The sequence below is a fragment of the Gobius niger genome (genome assembly GCF_951799975.1).
Source record: "Gobius niger genome assembly, contig: SCAFFOLD_122, whole genome shotgun sequence".
Classification (NCBI taxonomy): domain Eukaryota; kingdom Metazoa; phylum Chordata; class Actinopteri; order Gobiiformes; family Gobiidae; genus Gobius; species Gobius niger.
The window spans coordinates 57,011-75,517 of record NW_027639248.1 but is presented as its reverse complement, the minus strand read 5'-3'; the positions used below and the strand labels follow the sequence as shown (position 1 = coordinate 75,517).

The following is an 18,507-nucleotide window of genomic DNA, read 5'->3' as shown; positions in this document are numbered from 1 at the left end:
GTGTTGTGGATGTTGTGGATGTTGTGGATGTTGTGGGTGTTGTGGGTGTTGTGGGTGTAACAGAAGTCAGTAACAGAAGTCATTTCTGTTTTCTGCATAAGTTTAATGAGTGATGATCAGACTCATACCTGTAAACGTGCCGCGTCTGAGGCCGTGTCTCATGTGGACTCTGTTTCCCAGCATGCACCGGGGCTGCCGCAGACATGAGCGTCACTTCCTGGTTCCTGGTGAGCGGCTCCGGGACGAGACACCGTCTTCCGCGAGAAATGATCTTCGTCGGCAGAGAGGACTGCGAGCTCATGCTACAGGTTAGTAATGCTAACTAACACTTAACTAACACTTAACTAATGCTTAACTAATGCTTAACTAACACTTATTAAACTGGATCTGGTTTGGTTTAAGCGTTGTAGTTAAAGTGCAGATGTTGTTGTAGTGATGTATGTTTAATGTTGGGGTATGAGGATGATGTCACTGATGTTCCGTGTTGTAGTGATGTATGTTTAATGTTGGGGTGTGAGGATGATGTCGCTGATGTTCCGTGTTGTAGTGATATATGTTTAATGTTGGGGTGTGAGGATGATGTCGCTGATGTTCCGTGTTGTAGTGATGTATGTTTAATGTTGGGGTATGAGGATGATGTCACTGATGTTCCGTGTTGTAGTGATGTATGTTTAATGTTGGGGTATGAGGATGATGTCACTGATGTTCCGTGTTGTAGTGATGTATGTTTAATGTTGGGGTATGAGGATGATGTCACTGATGTTCCGTGTTGTAGTGATGTATGTTTAATGTTGGGGTATGAGGATGATGTCCCTGATGTTCCGTGTGTTGTTGTAGTGATGTATGTTTAATGTCGGGGTATGAGGATGATGTCACTGATGTTCCGTGTGTTGTTGTAGTGATGTATGTTTAATGTTGGGGTATGAGGATGATGTCCCTGATGTTCCGTGTGTTGTTGTAGTGATGTATGTTTAATGTCGGGGTATGAGGATGATGTCACTGATGTTCCGTGTGTTGTTGTACTGATGTATGTTTAATGTTGGGGTATGAGGATGATGTCACTGATGTTCCGTGTGTTGTTGTAGTGATGTATGTTTAATGTTGGGGTATGAGGATGATGTCCCTGATGTTCCGTGTGTTGTTGTAGTGATGTATGTTTAATGTTGGGGTATGAGGATGATGTCGCTGATGTTCCGTGTTGTAGTGATGTATGTTTAATGTCGGGGTGTGAGGATGATGTCCCTGATGTTCCGTGTTGTAGTGATGTATGTTTAATGTTGGGGTATGAGGATGATGTCCCTGATGTTCCGTGTGTTGTTGTAGTGATGTATGTTTAATGTTGGGGTGTGAGGATGATGTCACTGATGTTCCGTGTGTTGTTGTAGTGATGTATGTTTAATGTTGGGGTATGAGGATGATGTCACTGATGTTCCGTGTTGTAGTGATGTATGTTTAATGTTGGGGTGTGAGGATGATGTCACTGATGTTCCGTGTTGTAGTGATGTATGTTTAATGTTGGGGTATGAGGATGATGTCGCTGATGTTCCGTGTTGTAGTGATGTATGTTTAATGTTGGGGTGTGAGGATGATGTCACTGATGTTCCGTGTGTTGTAGTGATGTATGTTTAATGTTGGGGTGTGAGGATGATGTCACTGATGTTCCGTGTGTTGTAGTGATGTATGTTTAATGTCGGGGTGTGAGGATGATGTCACTGATGTTCCGTGTTGTAGTGATGTATGTTTAATGTTGGGGTGTGAGGATGATGTCCCTGATGTTCCGTGTGTTGTTGTAGTGATGTATGTTTAATGTCGGGGTATGAGGATGATGTCCCTGATGTTCCGTGTTGTAGTGATGTATGTTTAATGTTGGGGTATGAGGATGATGTCCCTGATGTTCCGTGTTGTAGTGATGTATGTTTAATGTTGGGGTATGAGGATGATGTCACTGATGTTCCGTGTGTTGTTGTAGTGATGTATGTTTATTTTCGGGGTATGAGGATGATGTCCCTGATGTTCCGTGTGTTTCAGTCGCGCAGTGTGGACAAACAACACGCCGTCATCAACTACAACAACACCACGGACCAGCACCTGGTGAAGGACCTGGGCAGCCTCAACGGGGTCAGACTCACATGAGCTTCTTTAACAATACTGTGCCCCATGTGCCCCGTGTGCCCCATGTGCCCCATGTGCCCATGTGCCCCATGTGCCCCATGTGCCCCATGTGCCCCATGTGCCCCATGTGCCCCATGTGCCCCATGTGCCCTTTATGCCCCATGTGCCCCATGTGCCCCATGTGCCCCATGTGCCCCATGTGCCCCATGTGCCCCATGTGTCCCATGTACCCCATGTGTCCCATGTGCCCCATGTGCCCCATGTGCCCATGTGCCCCATGTGCCCATTCGCAAAGGATTCAAACCGACCAATGAGGTTTAACTTCTGTTCCAGACGTTTGTGAACGACCTGCGGATCCCGGAGCAAACCTACATCGGCCTGAAGCTCAACGACCTCATCCGCTTCGGCTACGATATCCTTCAGGGCGCTAGTCTGGGGCTAGTCTGGGGTTAGTCTGGGGTTAGTCTGGGGTTCGTCTGGGGTTCGTCTGGGGCTAGTCTGGGCTAGTCTGGGCTAGTCTGGGTTAGTCTGGGGCTAGTCTGGGGTTAGTCTGGGGTTCGTCTGGGGCTAGTCTGGGCTAGTCTGGGCTAGTCTGGGTTAGTCTGGGGTTAGTCTGGGCTAGTCTGGGGCTAGTCTGGGCTAGTCTGGGGTTAGTCTGGGGTTAGTCTGGGGTTAGTCTGGGGTTAGTCTGGGGTTAGTCTGGGGCTAGTCTGGGGCTAGTCTGGGGTTAGTCTGGGGTTCGTCTCGGGTTCGTCTCGGGTTCGTCTCGTGTTCGTCTCGGGTTCGTCTCGGGTTCGTCTCGGGTTCGTCTGGGTTAGTCTGGGGTTAGTCTGGGGTTAGTCTGGGGCTAGTCTGGGGTTCGTCTGGGGTTAGTCTGGGGCTAGTCTGGGGTTCGTCTGGGGTTAGTCTGGGGCTAGTCTGGGGTTCGTCTGGGGTTTGTCTGGGGTTAGTCTTGGGCTAGTCTGGGGTTAGTCTGGGGTTTGTCTGGGGTTAGTCTGGGGTTAGTCTGGGGTTCGTCTGGGGTTAGTCTGGGGCTAGTCTGGGGTTAGTCTGGGGTTAGTCTGGGGTTAGTCTGGGGCTAGTCTGGGGTTCGTCTGGGGTTAGTCTGGGGTTAGTCTGGGGTTAGTCTGGGGTTAGTCTGGGGTTAGTCTGGGGTTAGTCTGGGGTTTGTCTGGGGTTAGTCTGGGGTTAGTCTGGGGTTAGTCTGTGGTTAGTCTGGGGTTCGTCTGGGGTTAGTCTGGGGTTAGTCTGGGGCTAGTCTGGGGTTAGTCTGGGGTTTGTCTGGGGTTAGTCTGGGGTTAGTCTGGGGTTAGTCTGGGGTTCGTCTGGGGTTAGTCTGGGGTTAGTCTGGGGTTAGTCTGGGGTTTGTCTGGGGTTAGTCTGGGGTTAGTCTGGGGTTCGTCTGGGGTTAGTCTGGGGTTAGTCTGGGGTTAGTCTGGGGTTCGTCTGGGGTTAGTCTGGGGTTAGTCTGGGGTTAGTCTGTGGTTAGTCTGTGGTTAGTCTGAGGTTAGTCTGGGGTTCGTCTGGGGTTAGTCTGTGGTTAGTCTGGGGTTAGTCTGGGGTTTGTCTGAGGTTCGTCTGGGGTTAGTCTGGTGTTCGTCTCGGGTTAGTCTGGGGTTCGTCTGGGGTTAGTCTGAGGTTAGTCTGGGGTTAGTCTGGGGTTAGTCTGGGGTTAGTCTGGGGTTAGTCTGGGGTTCGTCTGGGGTTAGTCTGGGGTTAGTCTGTGGTTAGTCTGGGGTTAGTCTGGGGTTAGTCTGGGGTTAGTCTGGGGTTAGTCTGGGGTTAGTCTGGGGTTTGTCTGAGGTTCGTCTGGGGTTAGTCTGGGGTTAGTCTGGGGTTAGTCTGGGGTTAGTCTGGGGTTAGTCTGGGGTTAGTCTGGGGTTAGTCTGAGGTTAGTCTGGGGTTAGTCTGGTGTTCGTCTCGGGTTAGTCTGGGGTTCGTCTGGGGTTAGTCTGAGGTTAGTCTGGGGTTAGTCTGGGGTTAGTCTGGGGTTAGTCTGGGGTTAGTCTGGGGTTCGTCTGGGGTTAGTCTGGGGTTAGTCTGTGGTTAGTCTGGGGTTAGTCTGGGGTTAGTCTGGGGTTAGTCTGGGGTTAGTCTGGGGTTAGTCTGGGGTTTGTCTGAGGTTCGTCTGGGGTTCGTCTGGGGTTAGTCTGGGGTTCGTCTGGGGTTCGTCTGGGGTTCGTCTGGGGTTCGTCTGAGGTTAGTCTGGGGTTCGTCTGGGGTTAGTCTGGGGTTAGTCTGGGGTTAGTCTGGGGTTAGTCTGGGGTTTGTCTGGGGCTAGTCTGGGGTTAGTCTGAGGTTAGTCTGGGGTTCGTCTGGGGTTAGTCTGGGGTTCGTCTGGGGTTAGTCTGGGGTTAGTCTGGGGTTTGTCTGGGGCTAGTCTGGGGCTAGTCTGGGGTTTGTCTGGGGTTAGTCTGGGGTTAGTCTGGGGTTCGTCTGGGGTTAGTCTGGGGCTAGTCTGGGGTTAGTCTGGGGTTCGTCTGGGGTTAGTCTGGGGTTCGTCTGGGGTTAGTCTGGGGTTAGTCTGGGGTTTGTCTGAGGCTAGTCTGGGGTTAGTCTGGGGTTCGTCTGGGGTTAGTCTGAGGCTAGTCTGGGGTTAGTCTGGGGTTAGTCTGGGGTTAGTCTGGGGCTAGTCTGGGGTTAGTCTGAGGCTAGTCTGGGGTTAGTCTGGGGTTTGTCTGAGGCTAGTCTGAGGTTAGTCTGGGGTTCGTCTGGGGTTAGTCTGAGGCTAGTCTGGGGTTAGTCTGGGGTTTGTCTGGGGTTAGTCTGAGGTTAGTCTGGGGTTAGTCTGGGGTTAGTCTGGGGTTAGTCTGGGGTTAGTCTGGGGTTAGTCTGGGGTTAGTCTGGGGTTAGTCTGGGGTTAGTCTGAGGTTAGTCTGGGGTTAGTCTGGGGTTAGTCTGGGGTTAGTCTGGGGTTAGTCTGGGGTTAGTCTGGGGTTAGTCTGGGGTTAGTCTGGGGCTAGTCTGGGGTTAGTCTGGGGCTAGTCTGGGGTTAGTCTGGGGCTAGTCTGGGGTTAGTCTGGGGTTAGTCTGAGGTTAGTCTGGGGTTAGTCTGGGGTTAGTCTGGGGTTAGTCTGGGGTTAGTCTGGGGTTAGTCTGGGGTTAGTCTGGGGTTAGTCTGGGGCTAGTCTGGGGTTAGTCTGGGGCTAGTCTGGGGTTAGTCTGGGGCTAGTCTGGGGTTAGTCTGGGGTTTGTCTGGGGCTAGTCTGGGGCTAGTCTGAGGTTAGTCTGGGTTAGTCTGGGGTTAGTCTGGGGTTCGTCTGGGGTTCGTCTGGGGTTCGTCTGGGGTTAGTCTGGGGTTCGTCTGGGGTTAGTCTGGGGTTTGTCTGGGGTTTGTCTGGGGCTAGTCTGGGGTTAGTCTGGGGCTAGTCTGGGGTTAGTCTGGGGCTAGTCTGGGGTTAGTCTGGGGTTAGTCTGGGTTAGTCTGGGGCTAGTCTGGGGCTAGTCTGGGGTTCGTCTGGGGTTAGTCTGGGGCTAGTCCGGGGTTAGTCTGGGGTTAGTCTGGGGTTCGTCTGAGGTTAGTCTGAGGTTAGTCTGGGGCTAGTCTGGGGTTCGTCTGGGGTTCGTCTGGGGTTCGTCTGGGGTTAGTCTGGGGTTCGTCTGGGGTTCGTCTGGGGTTCGTCTGGGGTTAGTCTGGGGTTCGTCTGGGGTTAGTCTGGGGTTAGTCTGGGGTTTGTCTGGGGCTAGTCTGGGGTTAGTCTGGGGCTAGTCTGGGGTTAGTCTGGGGTTTGTCTGGGGCTAGTCTGGGGCTAGTCTGAGGTTAGTCTGGGTTAGTCTGGGGCTAGTCTGGGGTTAGTCTGGGGTTAGTCTGGGGTTAGTCTGGGGTTAGTCTGGGGTTAGTCTGGGGCTAGTCCGGGGTTAGTCTGGGGTTAGTCTGGGGTTCGTCTGAGGTTAGTCTGAGGTTAGTCTGGGGTTAGTCCGGGGTTAGTCTGGGGTTAGTCTGGGGTTAGTCTGGGGTTAGTCTGGGGTTAGTCTGGGGTTAGTCTGGGGTTAGTCTGGGGTTCGTCTGGGGTTAGTCTGGGGTTAGTCTGGGGTTAGTCTGGGGTTCGTCTGAGGTTAGTCTGGGGTTCGTCTGGGGTTAGTCTGAGGTTAGTCTGGGGTTAGTCTGGGGTTCGTCTGAGGTTAGTCTGGGGTTAGTCTGGGGTTCGTCTGGGGTTAGTCTGAGGTTAGTCTGGGGTTAGTCCGGGGTTAGTCTGGGGTTAGTCTGAGGTTAGTCTGGGGCTAGTCTGGGGTTAGTCTGAGGTTAGTCTGGGGCTAGTCTGGGGTTAGTCTGGGGTTAGTCTGGGGTTCGTCTGGGGTTAGTCTCAGGTTCGTCTGGGGTTAGTCTGGGGTTAGTCTGGGGTTAGTCTGGGGTTCGTCTCAGGTTCGTCTGAGGTTAGTCTGGGGCTAGTCTGGGGTTAGTCTCAGGTTCGTCTGAGGTTAGTCTGGGGCTAGTCTGGGGTTAGTCTGGGGTTCGTCTGGGGTTCGTCTGGGGTTAGTCTGAGGTTAGTCTGGGGTTAGTCCGGGGTTAGTCTGGGGTTAGTCTGGGGCTAGTCTGGGGTTCGTCTCAGGTTCGTCTCAGGTTCGTCTCAGGTTCGTCTCAGGTTCGTCTCTTGTTGAGATCATTCATTATTTTCCTAAGTGTCTCACATTCCCACGTCTACGTCCTGGAGAAGAGCGAGCACCGCGTCCCTGAGGAGGCGCTGAAGGTACTCCTAATCCCGCCCTCTAGCCCCTCCCTGTTCCCAAACCCCGCCCCTAACCCCTCCCTATTCCCTAACCCCGCCCCTTTACACTGAAGCTGCTCAGAGTGAATCTCTTTAAATAAAGTGTCTCTGCGCCCCCTGTGTTTCAGCATGAGAAGTACACCAGCCAATTGCAGATCCAAAGGAGCCCCGAGGCTCCGCCCACAGAGACCGAGACCGCCCAGACCACCAAGACAGGTACCGCCCCCCCCCCCCCCCAAAGCAAAGACAATGCACAGAGCAGACTGTAGTGGGCGCTGTAGATCTGACTCTTGTTTCTGCTCAGACTCGGGGCCGACTCCTCTGTACGGACAACCCGCCTGGTGGGGAGACCCGGACTACTGCCCCGCCCCCTCAGGTAACGCCCCGCCCCCTCAGGTAACGCCCCGCCCCCTCAGGTAACGCCCCCTCAGGTAACGCCCCCTCAGGTAACGCCCCGCCCCCTCAGGTAACGCCCCCTCAGGTAACGCCCCGCCCCCTCAGGTAACGCCCCGCCCCCTCAGGTAACGCCCCGCCCCCTCAGGTAATGCTGGGAACAACAGCTGATGAGACACGTCTGAATTTCTACTCGGTTGAAACATGTTGACGTTTAAGCTCTTAAGCCCTGCCTTAAACCAAGCACATTTTCACCGGTTCGGCTTTATCCAAATCCAAAAGCTTCTGGACTGGAGTCGAAGAACCGGAATAAACCGGCGTCAGTGAAATAATCCTGTGACTGTTCTTCAGATCTGCAGAAGGAGCTGGACCAAACCAAGCCCTGGTTCTTCGAGATCCCCACACGGGACGCTCCCACACAGGACGCTCCCACACGGGACAGTCCGAGCCACGCCCAGGACCCGCCCACAGACCAATCAGAGACTCCAGCTGTGGTCCAAAGCCACGCCTCCTTCACCATCGAGTTCGACAACCTCACTCCTGGAAAGATCAAGATCAAAGACCAGGTGAGGCTCGTCTGAAACGCCAAAAGGAACTGGAGGAACTGGCCGCGTGATGTGACATCGATACGATATTGTTAAGATATCGGATCGATACGACATCGAAACACTGACGCTGTGGTAATCGATACACTGCACACAGTAACGTGAAGCTGTTCTCCGTCAGGTAACCAAGTTCTCCCGGACGTCGCGGCGGGCGGAGCAGGAGGCGGGGCTGGACGGGGTGATGTCATCGCAGAGGAAGGTCGCTGATTGGCTGGGGCGCGGTGATGTCAGCGCGATGAGACGGCGGCCGAAGAGTGACGACGTGTGCAGCATCAAGAGCGACCACGCCGTGAAGACGCGCACGCTGAGAGGTCAGGACCTCATCCTCATCCTCATACCCTCATCCTCATCCTCATACCCTCATCTGCATCTGCATCATATCCTCATCTGCATCATATCCTCATCTGCATATCCTCATCTGCATCATATCCTCATCTGCATCATATCCTCATCTGCATCATATCCTCATCTGCATCATATCCTCATCTGCATCATATCCTCATCTGCATCATATCCTCATCTGCATCATATCCTCATCTGCATCATATCCTCATCTGCATATCCTCATCTGCATCATATCCTCATCTGCATATCCTCATCTGGCCACGCCCCATCTCATGTTGCCACGTCAACGACCCCAAAACCAACATCCACCAATGGGACGACCCGACAGCAAAACTGTCCAAACAGAAAACTGTATTACACGGTTGCCCGGCAACAACTGGAGGGCCGTCATTTTGGAGAAATCGAGTGATTCTTTAATAAACTCATCCCTGGCAACATTTGATGTTTTATCATCATTATATTTTATACATCATTATTTTTAAGCTGTCCGTGTGTAAAATAATAAATAAATAATGTTAATGATAAACGTTTAAAGTCATTCTGTTTCAGATCACCATCACGAGGACGGGACTCAGAGCGACTCTGAGGATCCGCAAACCGTCCAATCAGAGAGGACCAATGCCCTGGACACGCCCCCTTGCTCCGATCACGCCCCCACCAGTCCTGTAGCCCTGCCTCCTCAGCAGGCCGCGCCCCCTCAGCAGGCCCCGCCCCCTCAGCAGGCCCCGCCTCGTCAGCAGGCCCCGCCCCCTCAGCAGGCCCCGCCTCGTCAGCAGGCCCCACCCCCTCAGCAGGCCACACCCCCTCAGCAGGCCACACCCCCTCAGCTGGCCCCACCCCCTCAGCAGGCCACACCCCCTCAGCAGGCCCCACCCCCTCAGCAGGCCACACCCCCTCAGCAGGCGGCGTTCATCATCGAGTTTTACGACGACGACAATCCACGAAAGAAACGCTCCATGTCCTTCACGCACAGCCCCCAGGTCTGTGTTACTGCAGTATAAGTATTATATTGTAGTACTGTAGTATAAGTATTATATTGTAGTACTGTAGTATAAGTATTATATTGTAGTACTGCAAAAACACATTTTGAGCAAAAACACATTTTTCCAAGATCTTGGAAAAATGTGTTTTTGCTCAATTGCAACCGTTTTTAGACGCAAATGGCACTTTAGATCCGTTCCAGTCGGGCTACAAAGCGTTTCACAGCACAGAGTCTGCACTTCTTAAGGTTTTTAATGACCTGTTTTTAACAACCGATTCTGGTAGCTCTGCCATTTTAGTGCTTTTAGATCTGACGGCTGCTTTTGACACGGTTGGCCATGCAACTCTTTTATCTCGTCTAGAAAACTGTGTGGGTGTCAGGGGGACTGCCCTCAAGTGGTTTCAGTCTTACCTGGGTGGGAGGTCCTTCTCGGTCAGGCTGGGAGACTCCACCTCGTCCTCTGCTTCCCTGCACTGTGGAGTCCCCCAGGGTTCAATCCTTGGGCCAATTCTTTTTGCCCTGTACCTCCTCCCACTCAGGGAGATTTTTAATAAACATGGCATGTCCTATCATTTCTATGCGGACGACTGTCAAATTTATATGCCAATCACCAAAAACAGCCACTGCCCCCTGACACCCCTGCTCGACTGTCTAGGTGACGTCAAGGCTTGGTTATCCCAAAATGTCTTAAAATTAAATGAGGGAAAGACAGAAATTGTTCTGTTTGGAAATGCCCTCTCTGACTTGGGACCCCCAGAGTATTATGTGCGTCCCACAGTCACCAGCCTTGGCGTCACCATAGACAGCGATTTTAAACTAGACAAGCAGGTCAATGGCGTTTTAAAATCAAGTTTTTATCAGCTTCGTCTTTTATCGAAAGTGAAGCCGTTTTTATCTTTTAATTTGCTTGAACAGGTCGTGCAGGCTTTTATTTCTTCTCGCCTGGACGACTGCAATGCCCTTTATTCAGGCATTGGCCTCAAAGCACTTTCCTGATTGCAGCTAGTCCAGAACTCAGCAGCACGACTTTTAACAGGAGCCAGAAAACGCGAGCACATCAGCCCTGTTTTAGCTTCTTTGCACTGGCTACCTGTACGTTTTAGAATTGATTTTAAAATGTTGTTGTTTGTTTTTAAAGCTTTGAATGGACTGGCCCCTCAGTATATTGTAGACCTCATCCGAATCTATACTCCGGCGCGCGCTCTGAGGTCTGAGGCCCAGCTACAGCTTGTGGTTCCTAAAACAAAGCGGAAAACCAGAGGGGACAGAGCGTTCTAAGCTGTGGAACGCTCTGCCCCCCACGTTCAAACGGCCCCCACAGTGGAGTGTTTTAAATCTCGTCTTAAGACCCATTTTTATTCTCAGGCTTTTAACACCGCGTGAGTTGTATGGTCCCCGTGTCTTTTATTTATTTTATCTTGTTGATTTTATTTTTTTTATTCAATGTTTTTAATTATTTTATTGTTTTATCTATTTTGTTGTTATTAATGTCATTTACGAACTATTTATTGTTTTATGCATTTTTTAGTTTATTTGTTTTTTAATTATTATTATTATTTTTATTTATTTATTTTCTGGTAGAGCTAATAAGTATTGTATCTGTTTTTAGGATCTCATGTGCAGCACTTTGGAAACATTTTGTTGGTTAAATGTGCTATACAAATAAAGTGGATTGGATTGGATTGGATTGCAGTATAAGTATTATATTGCAGTACTGTAGTATTCTCTCTCCTCAGGCGGCCGGGCCTCAGTCCGAGGTTACTGTAGTATAAGTATTATATTGCAGTACTGCAGTATAAGTATTATATTGCAGTACTGTAGTATTCTCTCTCTTTAGGCGGCCGGGCCTCAGTCCGAGGTCCAGGTTACTGCAGTATAAGTATTATATTGTAGTACTGTAGTAGTATTCTCTCTCTTTAGGCGGCCGGGCCTCAGTCCGAGGTCCAGGTTACTGTAGTATAAGTATTATACTGCAGTACTGTAGTATAAGTATTATATTGTAGTACTGTAGTAGTACTGTAGTATTCTCTCTCTTTAGGCGGCCGGGCCTCAGTCCGAGGTCCAGGCGGCCCTCCGGGCTCGGCTGGAGCGGCGCCGGCCCGACAGACCGGCCTCGGTCCACGGGACGGTGGAGTCGAAGTCCCGGTCCAGCTCCCTGAGGCGGGAGCGCGGGGACGTCTCCGGCCCGGACGACTCGGGGACCGTCAGACCCTTCGGGAGCGTCGGCCGAAAGTCCAAACTCGCCCACGACTTCACAGACCTGTTCAAAGCCCCGCCTCCAAACCAGGCCCCGCCCACCAGAGACACGCCCCTGATCCCGCCTCCAAACCAGGCCCCGCCCACCAGAGACACACCCCTGACCCCGCCCAAGTCTGCCCCGCCCATCATGGTGAGACTGCCTTGTAATCATTTCTTATCTGAACACCAGGGGGCGCCAGAAGATTCACTAGTTAGTTAAGTATTACTAAGCACTAGTTAAGTATTAATAAGCATTAGTTAAGTATTAATAAGTATTAGTTAAGTATTAGTTAAGCATTAGTTAAGTATTACTAAGCATTAGTTAAGCATTAGTTAAGTACTAATAAGTATTAGTTAAGCATTAGTTAAGTATTAATAAGTATTAGTTAAGTATTAAAGGAACAGGCCAGCGTTTTTACATACTGAGATATGTTCTTACCTCACTTTAGTGGAGTTAATATATCCCCGTCTGGTCTTTGTCCATGCGCTCACACATACGCAGCCTCTCCCACATGTCACATAGCTCCAAAAAAGCTCACGATAGAAGCTACCAAGCTCTTCCACGTGTTCCCTATTTAAATAAAGTTACGTGAAGTGTTTTCATGCCAAGTATATTTACACAGAAATGTAACATGTGGATTTTATAAGCAGATAAAAAGGGGGACTATATTGTGAGGCGTAATGATACAGGAGCAGTAACTCCTAAAGACTTCCCCGCTCACTTCCGTCAGTAGAAGCTGCGTGACTTGTAGAGCAGCAGAGAACAGTTGAAGAAGCCTGGATAACTTGTGAACGATGCCTTTTACGTGCATCGTGCCGGGCTGTGATAACAAGCAGAAAGTATATAGTGTAGTAATGTTTCACAGATTTACAACGACACAGGACTCAGGAGCTCCACCATGAGGTAGGAATGTGCAGCACTTTCCCAAAATATATTTTCTGCTTGTTGTAAAAGGCTCTGTACAAGTCACGCAGCTTCTACTGACGGAAGTGAGCGGGGAAGTCTTTAGGAGTTACTGCTCCTGTATCATTACGCCTCACAATATAGTTCCCCTTTTTATCTGCTTATAAAATCGACCTGTTACATTTCTGTGTAAATATACTTGGCATGAAAACACTTGACGTAACTTTATTTAAATAGGGAACACGTGGAAGAGCTTGGTAGCTTCTATCGTGAGCTTTTTTGGAGCTATGTGACATGTGGGAGAGGCTGCGTATGTGTGAGCGCACGGACAAAGACCAGACGGGGATATATTAACTCGGCTAAGGTTAGGTAAGAACATATCTCAGTATGTAAAAACGGTGGCCTGTTCCTTTAATAAGCATTAGTTAAGCGTTAGTTAATTAGTTAAGCGTTAGTTAAGCTTTAGTAAAGCATTAGTTAAGCATTAGTTAAGCATTAGTTAAGCATTAGTTAAGCATTAGTTAAGCGTTAGTTAAGCGTTAGTTAAGCATTAGTTAAGCATTAGTTAAGCGTTAGTTAAGCATTAGTTAAGCATTAGTTAAGCGTTAGTTAAGCATTAGTTAAGCATTAGTTAAGCGTTAGTTAAGCATTAGTTAAGCATTAGTTAAGCATTAGTTAAGCATTAGTTAAGCATTAGTTAATTAGTAAAGCATTAGTTAAGCATTAGTTAATTAGTAAAGCATTAGTTAAGCATTAGTTAATTAGTAAAGCATTAGTTAAGCATTAGTTAAGCGTTAGTTAAGCATTAGTTAAGCATTAGTTAAGCATTAGTTAAGCGTTAGTTAAGCATTAGTTAAGTATTAGTTAAGCATTAGTTAAGCATTAGTTAAGCATTAGTTAATTAGTAAAGCATTAGTTAAGCATTAGTTAAGCGTTAGTTAAGCATTAGTTAAGTATTAGTTAAGCATTAGTTAAGCGTTAGTTAAGCATTAGTTAAGTATTAGTTAAGCATTAGTTAAGCATTAGTTAAGCATTAGTTAAGCATTAGTTAAGCATTAGTTAAGCGTTAGTTAAGCATTAGTTAATTAGTAAAGTATTAGTTAAGCATTAGTTAAGCATTAGTTAAGCATTAGTTAAGCGTTAGTTAAGCATTAGTTAATTAGTTAAGTATTAGTTAAGCATTAGTTAAGCATTAGTTAATTAGTAAAGCATTAGTTAAGCATTAGTTAAGCATTAGTTAAGCATTAGTTAAGCATTAGTTAAGCATTAGTTAAGCGTTAGTTAAGCATTAGTTAAGTATTAGTTAAGCATTAGTTAAGCATTAGTTAAGCATTAGTTAATTAGTAAAGCATTAGTTAAGCATTAGTTAAGCGTTAGTTAAGCATTAGTTAAGTATTAGTTAAGCATTAGTTAAGCATTAGTTAAGCATTAGTTAATTAGTAAAGCATTAGTTAAGCATTAGTTAAGCGTTAGTTAAGCATTAGTTAAGCATTAGTTAAGCATTAGTTAAGCATTAGTTAAGCATTAGTTAAGCATTAGTTAAGCATTAGTTAAGCATTAGTTAAGCATTAGTTAAGTATTAGTTAAGCATTAGTTAAGCATTAGTTAAGCATTAGTTAAGCGTTAGTTAAGCATTAGTTAAGCATTAGTTAAGCATTAGTTAAGCATTAGTTAAGCATTAGTTAAGCATTAGTTAAGCATTAGTTAAGCATTAGTTAAGCGTTAGTTAAGCATTAGTTAAGTATTAGTTAAGCATTAGTTAAGCATTAGTTAAGCGTTAGTTAAGCATTAGTTAAGTATTAGTTAAGCATTAGTTAATTAGTAAAGCATTAGTTAAGCATTAGTTAAGCATTAGTTAAGCATTAGTTAAGCATTAGTTAAGCGTTAGTTAAGCATTAGTTAAGTATTAGTTAAGCATTAGTTAAGCATTAGTTAAGCATTAGTTAAGCGTTAGTTAATTAGTTAAGTATTAGTTAAGCATTAGTTAAGCATTAGTTAATTAGTTAAGCATTAGTTAAGCATTAGTTAAGCATTAGTTAAGCATTAGTTAATTAGTTAAGCATTAGTTAAGCGTTAGTTAAGCATTAGTTAAGCATTAGTTAAGCATTAGTTAAGCATTAGTTAATTAGTTAAGCGTTAGTTAAGCGTTAGTTAAGCATTAGTTAAGCATTAGTTAAGCATAAGCATTAGTTAAGCATTAGTTAAGCATTAGGTAAGCATTAGTTAAGCATTAGTTAAGCATTAGTTAAGCATTAGTTAAGCATTAGTTAATTAGTTAAGCATTAGTTAAGCATTAGTTAAGCATTAGTTAAGCATTAGTTAATTAGTTAAGCGTTAGTTAAGCATTAGTTAAGCATTAGTTAAGCATTAGTTAAGCATTAGTTAAGCATTAGTTAAGCATTAGTTAATTAGTTAAGCATTAGTTAAGCATTAGTTAAGCATTAGTTAATTAGTTAAGCATTAGTTAAGCGTTAGTTAAGTATTAGTTAAGTATTAGTTAAGCGTTAGTTAAGCATTAGTTAAGCATTAGTAATCTGCTCCTTGATGCTGAAGACGTCGTAGTTATTTGAAAGTGTTCTGGGTAAACGTGAGTCGCTGCAGTCTGAGCAGTTCCCTTGTGCTCCAGCAGGGGGAGGACGACAGTGTGAGCGACGCAGGAACCTACACCATCGACAACGACCCGGAGGTGGAGCGAGCGCGGAGCATGATCGACCAGGTACAACAGCGCCCCCTGCAGTGTGGCAGAGGTACCTCCATGGATCTGTCACGGGGTTTTTGGTTTTGTTGCAGGTTTTCGGGGTCCTGGATTCCCCTGAGTACAGCGGACTGTGTGACAGCGCCCCCTCAGGTCCCGCTCAGGTACTACAGGCCAAGATCACACAGGAGGAAGGGTTTAAATCAGCAGCAGAGAGAGCTGTGTCTGCACATGCTGATCCTGGTCCCGGCTCAGGCCTGGTCCCGGCTCAGTCCTGGTCTGGGCTCAGTCCTGGTCTGGGCTCAGTCCCGGTCCCGGCTCAGTCCCGGTCCCGGCTCAGTCCTGGTCTGGGCTCAGTCCTGGTCTGGGCTCAGTCCTGGTCCCGGCTCAGTCCCGGTCCCGGCTCAGTCCTGGTCTGGGCTCAGTCCTGGTCTGGGCTCAGTCCTGGTCTGGGCTCAGTCCCGGTCCCGGCTCAGTCCTGGTCTGGGCTCAGTCCTGGTCTGGGCTCAGTCCTGGTCTGGGCTCAGTCCCGGTCCCGGCTCAGTCCTGGTCCGGGCTCAGTCCTGGTCCCGGCTCAGTCCTGGTCTGGGGTCAGTCCTGGTCTGGGCTCAGTCCTGGTCCCGGCTCAGTCCTGGTCTGGGGTCAGTCCTGGTCTGGGGTCAGTCCTGGTCTGGGCTCAGTCCTGGTCTGGGGTCAGTCCTGGTCTGGGCTCAGTCCTGGTCTAGGCTCAGTCCTGGTCCCGGCTCAGTCCTGGTCTAGGCTCAGTCCTGGTCTGGGCTCAGTCCTGGTCCCGGCTCAGTCCTGGTCTAAGCTCAGTCCTGGTCCCGGCTCAGTCCTGGTCCCGGCTCAGTCCTGGTCTGGGCTCAGTCCTGGTCTGGGCTCAGTCCTGGTCTGGGCTCAGTCCTGGTCTAAGCTCAGTCCCGGTCCCGGCTCAGTCCTGGTCTAAAGTCCGCTCTGCTCCTGCAGGTCCCCGGTCCAGTCGACGACGGCCCGCGCTGGGTTTCCTGTTGGGCCAGTTTAGCTGATGAGGCTGGAGCCGGTCCTCAGTCCGGACCTTGTCTGGATCGAACCGAGACCAAGACCCGCCGCCTTCTGCCCCAGAGACCGGCCGAGAACCCGGACTCAGCCGGACCGTCCCGGAGCCATGAGCGTGACGGTGAGAGCCGCAAACGCCACACTCGATCAGCGATTAAAGAACCATCGCTCGGTCTAAACTCTGCTCCTCCTCAGGCCCCGCCCTGACCAGACCGGACCAGGACCCAGACCTTCGGACTCAGACTCTGATGGTTCAGGACGATGTGGATCCCGACAGTCTGAGCGACGTGAGCCGATCAGAAGAACCTCCCAGACCCCAGGAGATCCAGAGGCCGGACCAGAGGCCGGACCAGAGGCCGGACCAGAGGCCGGACCAGAGGCCGGACCAGAGGCCGGACCAGAGGCCGGACCGGGGACCAGATAAACCCAGCTCCTGCTTCTACATCGGACCCGACCCCAGTCCGAGACCCGAGTCCAGAGCAGGTAGAGGGCGGCGTTAATGTCGGGAGGGGGTGTGTGAACAGGTGCACAGGTGAACGCGTAAACCAGTACTTTAACGATACTTTCTCCGATACCAGTACTTTAACGATACTTTCTCCGATACCAGTACTTTAACGATACTTTCTCCGATACCAATACTTTAACGATACTTTCTCCGATACCAGTACTTTAGCGATACTTTCTCCGATACCAGTACTTTAACGATACTTTCTCCGATACCAGTACTAATATATTTGTCATGAACAGATTAATAATGTTAATTTATTCCTTAACTTAGTCGCTCAATGAGAGACGTTTTTAAAGGAAAATCTGAAGCTGAACCGGTTTAAACTTAGTCCTGTGTTTTTAGACAAGACTAAGACTCCGCCCACCACAGCCAAGGCCCCGCCCACCACAGCCAAGGCCCCGCCCACCACAGTCCTGATCCGACACCTGAACCCGGAGCCCAGGAGGACCGCCCTTCGGACCGGGATCAAACCCAACAGCTCCGCCCCGGACCTGCGGAGCCACAGAGGACCAGAGACCGGGCCCAGACCAGAGACCGGCCCCAGACCTGAGACCGGGCCCAGACCAGAGCTCGGGCCAGAGTCCGGGTCGTTCCTGCGGCAGGAGAGCTTCACCAGAGACCGACCCGACGAAGTCCAGATGAAGAAACTGCCTCAGATCAGCAGCCAGCCGTCGCTCCGAGACCTGCACCCGGTACTGCACACTGTTTACAATTTAAAGAATAAAGGGATTTTCCTCCAGAATCATCAGAATAAGTTCATTCACAGTTTAACGTCCTCCATGAGAATCACACGATGGAAATAGAGTTGGAACAAAGAAAAGCTGAGTCATAAAGTGTTTCCAAACAGTCAGTTCCTTATTTCCTCCTCCAAACGACCTCGACCTCTGACCTCTGACCTCTGTATCTGTGTTTCAGGACCTGATGGCGGCCGACTTCCTGTGGCGCCCCCTGGCTTTAGACTCAGACTCGGACTTGGACAGCGCCAGCACCACCAGCGCCGTCAGCGCCATCAGCACCAACAACGAGACCTCGTCCAAGACCCGGTCCGGGACCCAGAGCCTCGGCGCCAACGCGACCCCGAAACGGCCCACGAGCCGCGGTGAGTCGGAGGTCAGGGGGCGTGGCCTGAGGAGGCAGAACCAACACACTTTGGGTTCTGTATTTGTCTGTACATTTCTAAAGTAATACTTGTTTTTAAGTCTCATTGTGGGATATTTTAAGATTAAAGTAGAAATCAGGTTTTATTGCCTTTGTCAGTGAGTTCAGTCGTGTAACATTTAAAACTTAAAACTTAGACATATAAAACTAGAAAATCATTAAAAACTTTAAAAACGATAAGAGCATGCACGAAGTACACTTAAAAATATCCCTTATATCATTTGTATCATTTATATCATTTATATCATTTGTATCATTTATATCATTAATATGATTTATATCATTTATATTATTTATATTATTTATATTATTTGTATCATTGTATCATTTGTATCATTTGTATCATTAGTATCATTAGTATCATTTATATTTATATCATTTATATCATTTGTATCATTTATATCATTTATATCATTTATATCATTTATATCATTTGTATCATTAGTATCATTTATATCATTTATATCATTTATATCATTAATATCATTAATATCATTAATATCATTAATATCATTTATATCATTTATATCATTTATATCATTAGTATCATTAGTATCATTAGTCTCATTTATATCATTTATATCATTAATATCATTAATATCATTTATATCATTTATATCATTTATATCATTAATATCATTAGTATCATTAGTATCATTAATATCATTAGTCTCATTTATATCATTAATATCATTAATATCATTTATATCATTTATATCATTTATATCATTTATATCATTTATATCATTTGTATCATTAGTATCATTTATATCATTTATATCATTAATATCATTAATATCATTAATATCATTAATATCATTTATAT

The 18,507-nt window shown here is 47.8% G+C and overlaps 1 protein-coding gene across 1 annotated transcript in view; it reads left to right on the top strand.

The window, feature by feature from the left end:
• The first annotated feature begins 184 nt into the window (after nt 1–184).
• The window catches only part of LOC306982696 (centrosomal protein of 170 kDa protein B-like), a 33,109-nt gene continuing 14,786 nt past the window's right edge, over nt 185–18,507 (top strand). Inside the window, exons 1-17 of the mRNA XM_079583162.1 lie at nt 185–308; nt 2,029–2,118; nt 2,446–2,560; nt 6,685–6,800; nt 6,947–7,034; nt 7,123–7,194; nt 7,563–7,621; nt 7,652–7,777; nt 7,938–8,127; nt 8,711–9,141; nt 11,182–11,532; nt 14,912–15,001; nt 15,076–15,144; nt 15,947–16,136; nt 16,211–16,498; nt 16,866–17,215; nt 17,439–17,622. Coding sequence (XP_079439288.1) covers nt 204–308; nt 2,029–2,118; nt 2,446–2,560; nt 6,685–6,800; nt 6,947–7,034; nt 7,123–7,194; nt 7,563–7,621; nt 7,652–7,777; nt 7,938–8,127; nt 8,711–9,141; nt 11,182–11,532; nt 14,912–15,001; nt 15,076–15,144; nt 15,947–16,136; nt 16,211–16,498; nt 16,866–17,215; nt 17,439–17,622 — 2,914 coding nt within the window. The 5' untranslated portion in view covers nt 185–203. The remainder of the gene's footprint in view (nt 309–2,028; nt 2,119–2,445; nt 2,561–6,684; nt 6,801–6,946; nt 7,035–7,122; nt 7,195–7,562; nt 7,622–7,651; nt 7,778–7,937; nt 8,128–8,710; nt 9,142–11,181; nt 11,533–14,911; nt 15,002–15,075; nt 15,145–15,946; nt 16,137–16,210; nt 16,499–16,865; nt 17,216–17,438; nt 17,623–18,507) is intronic.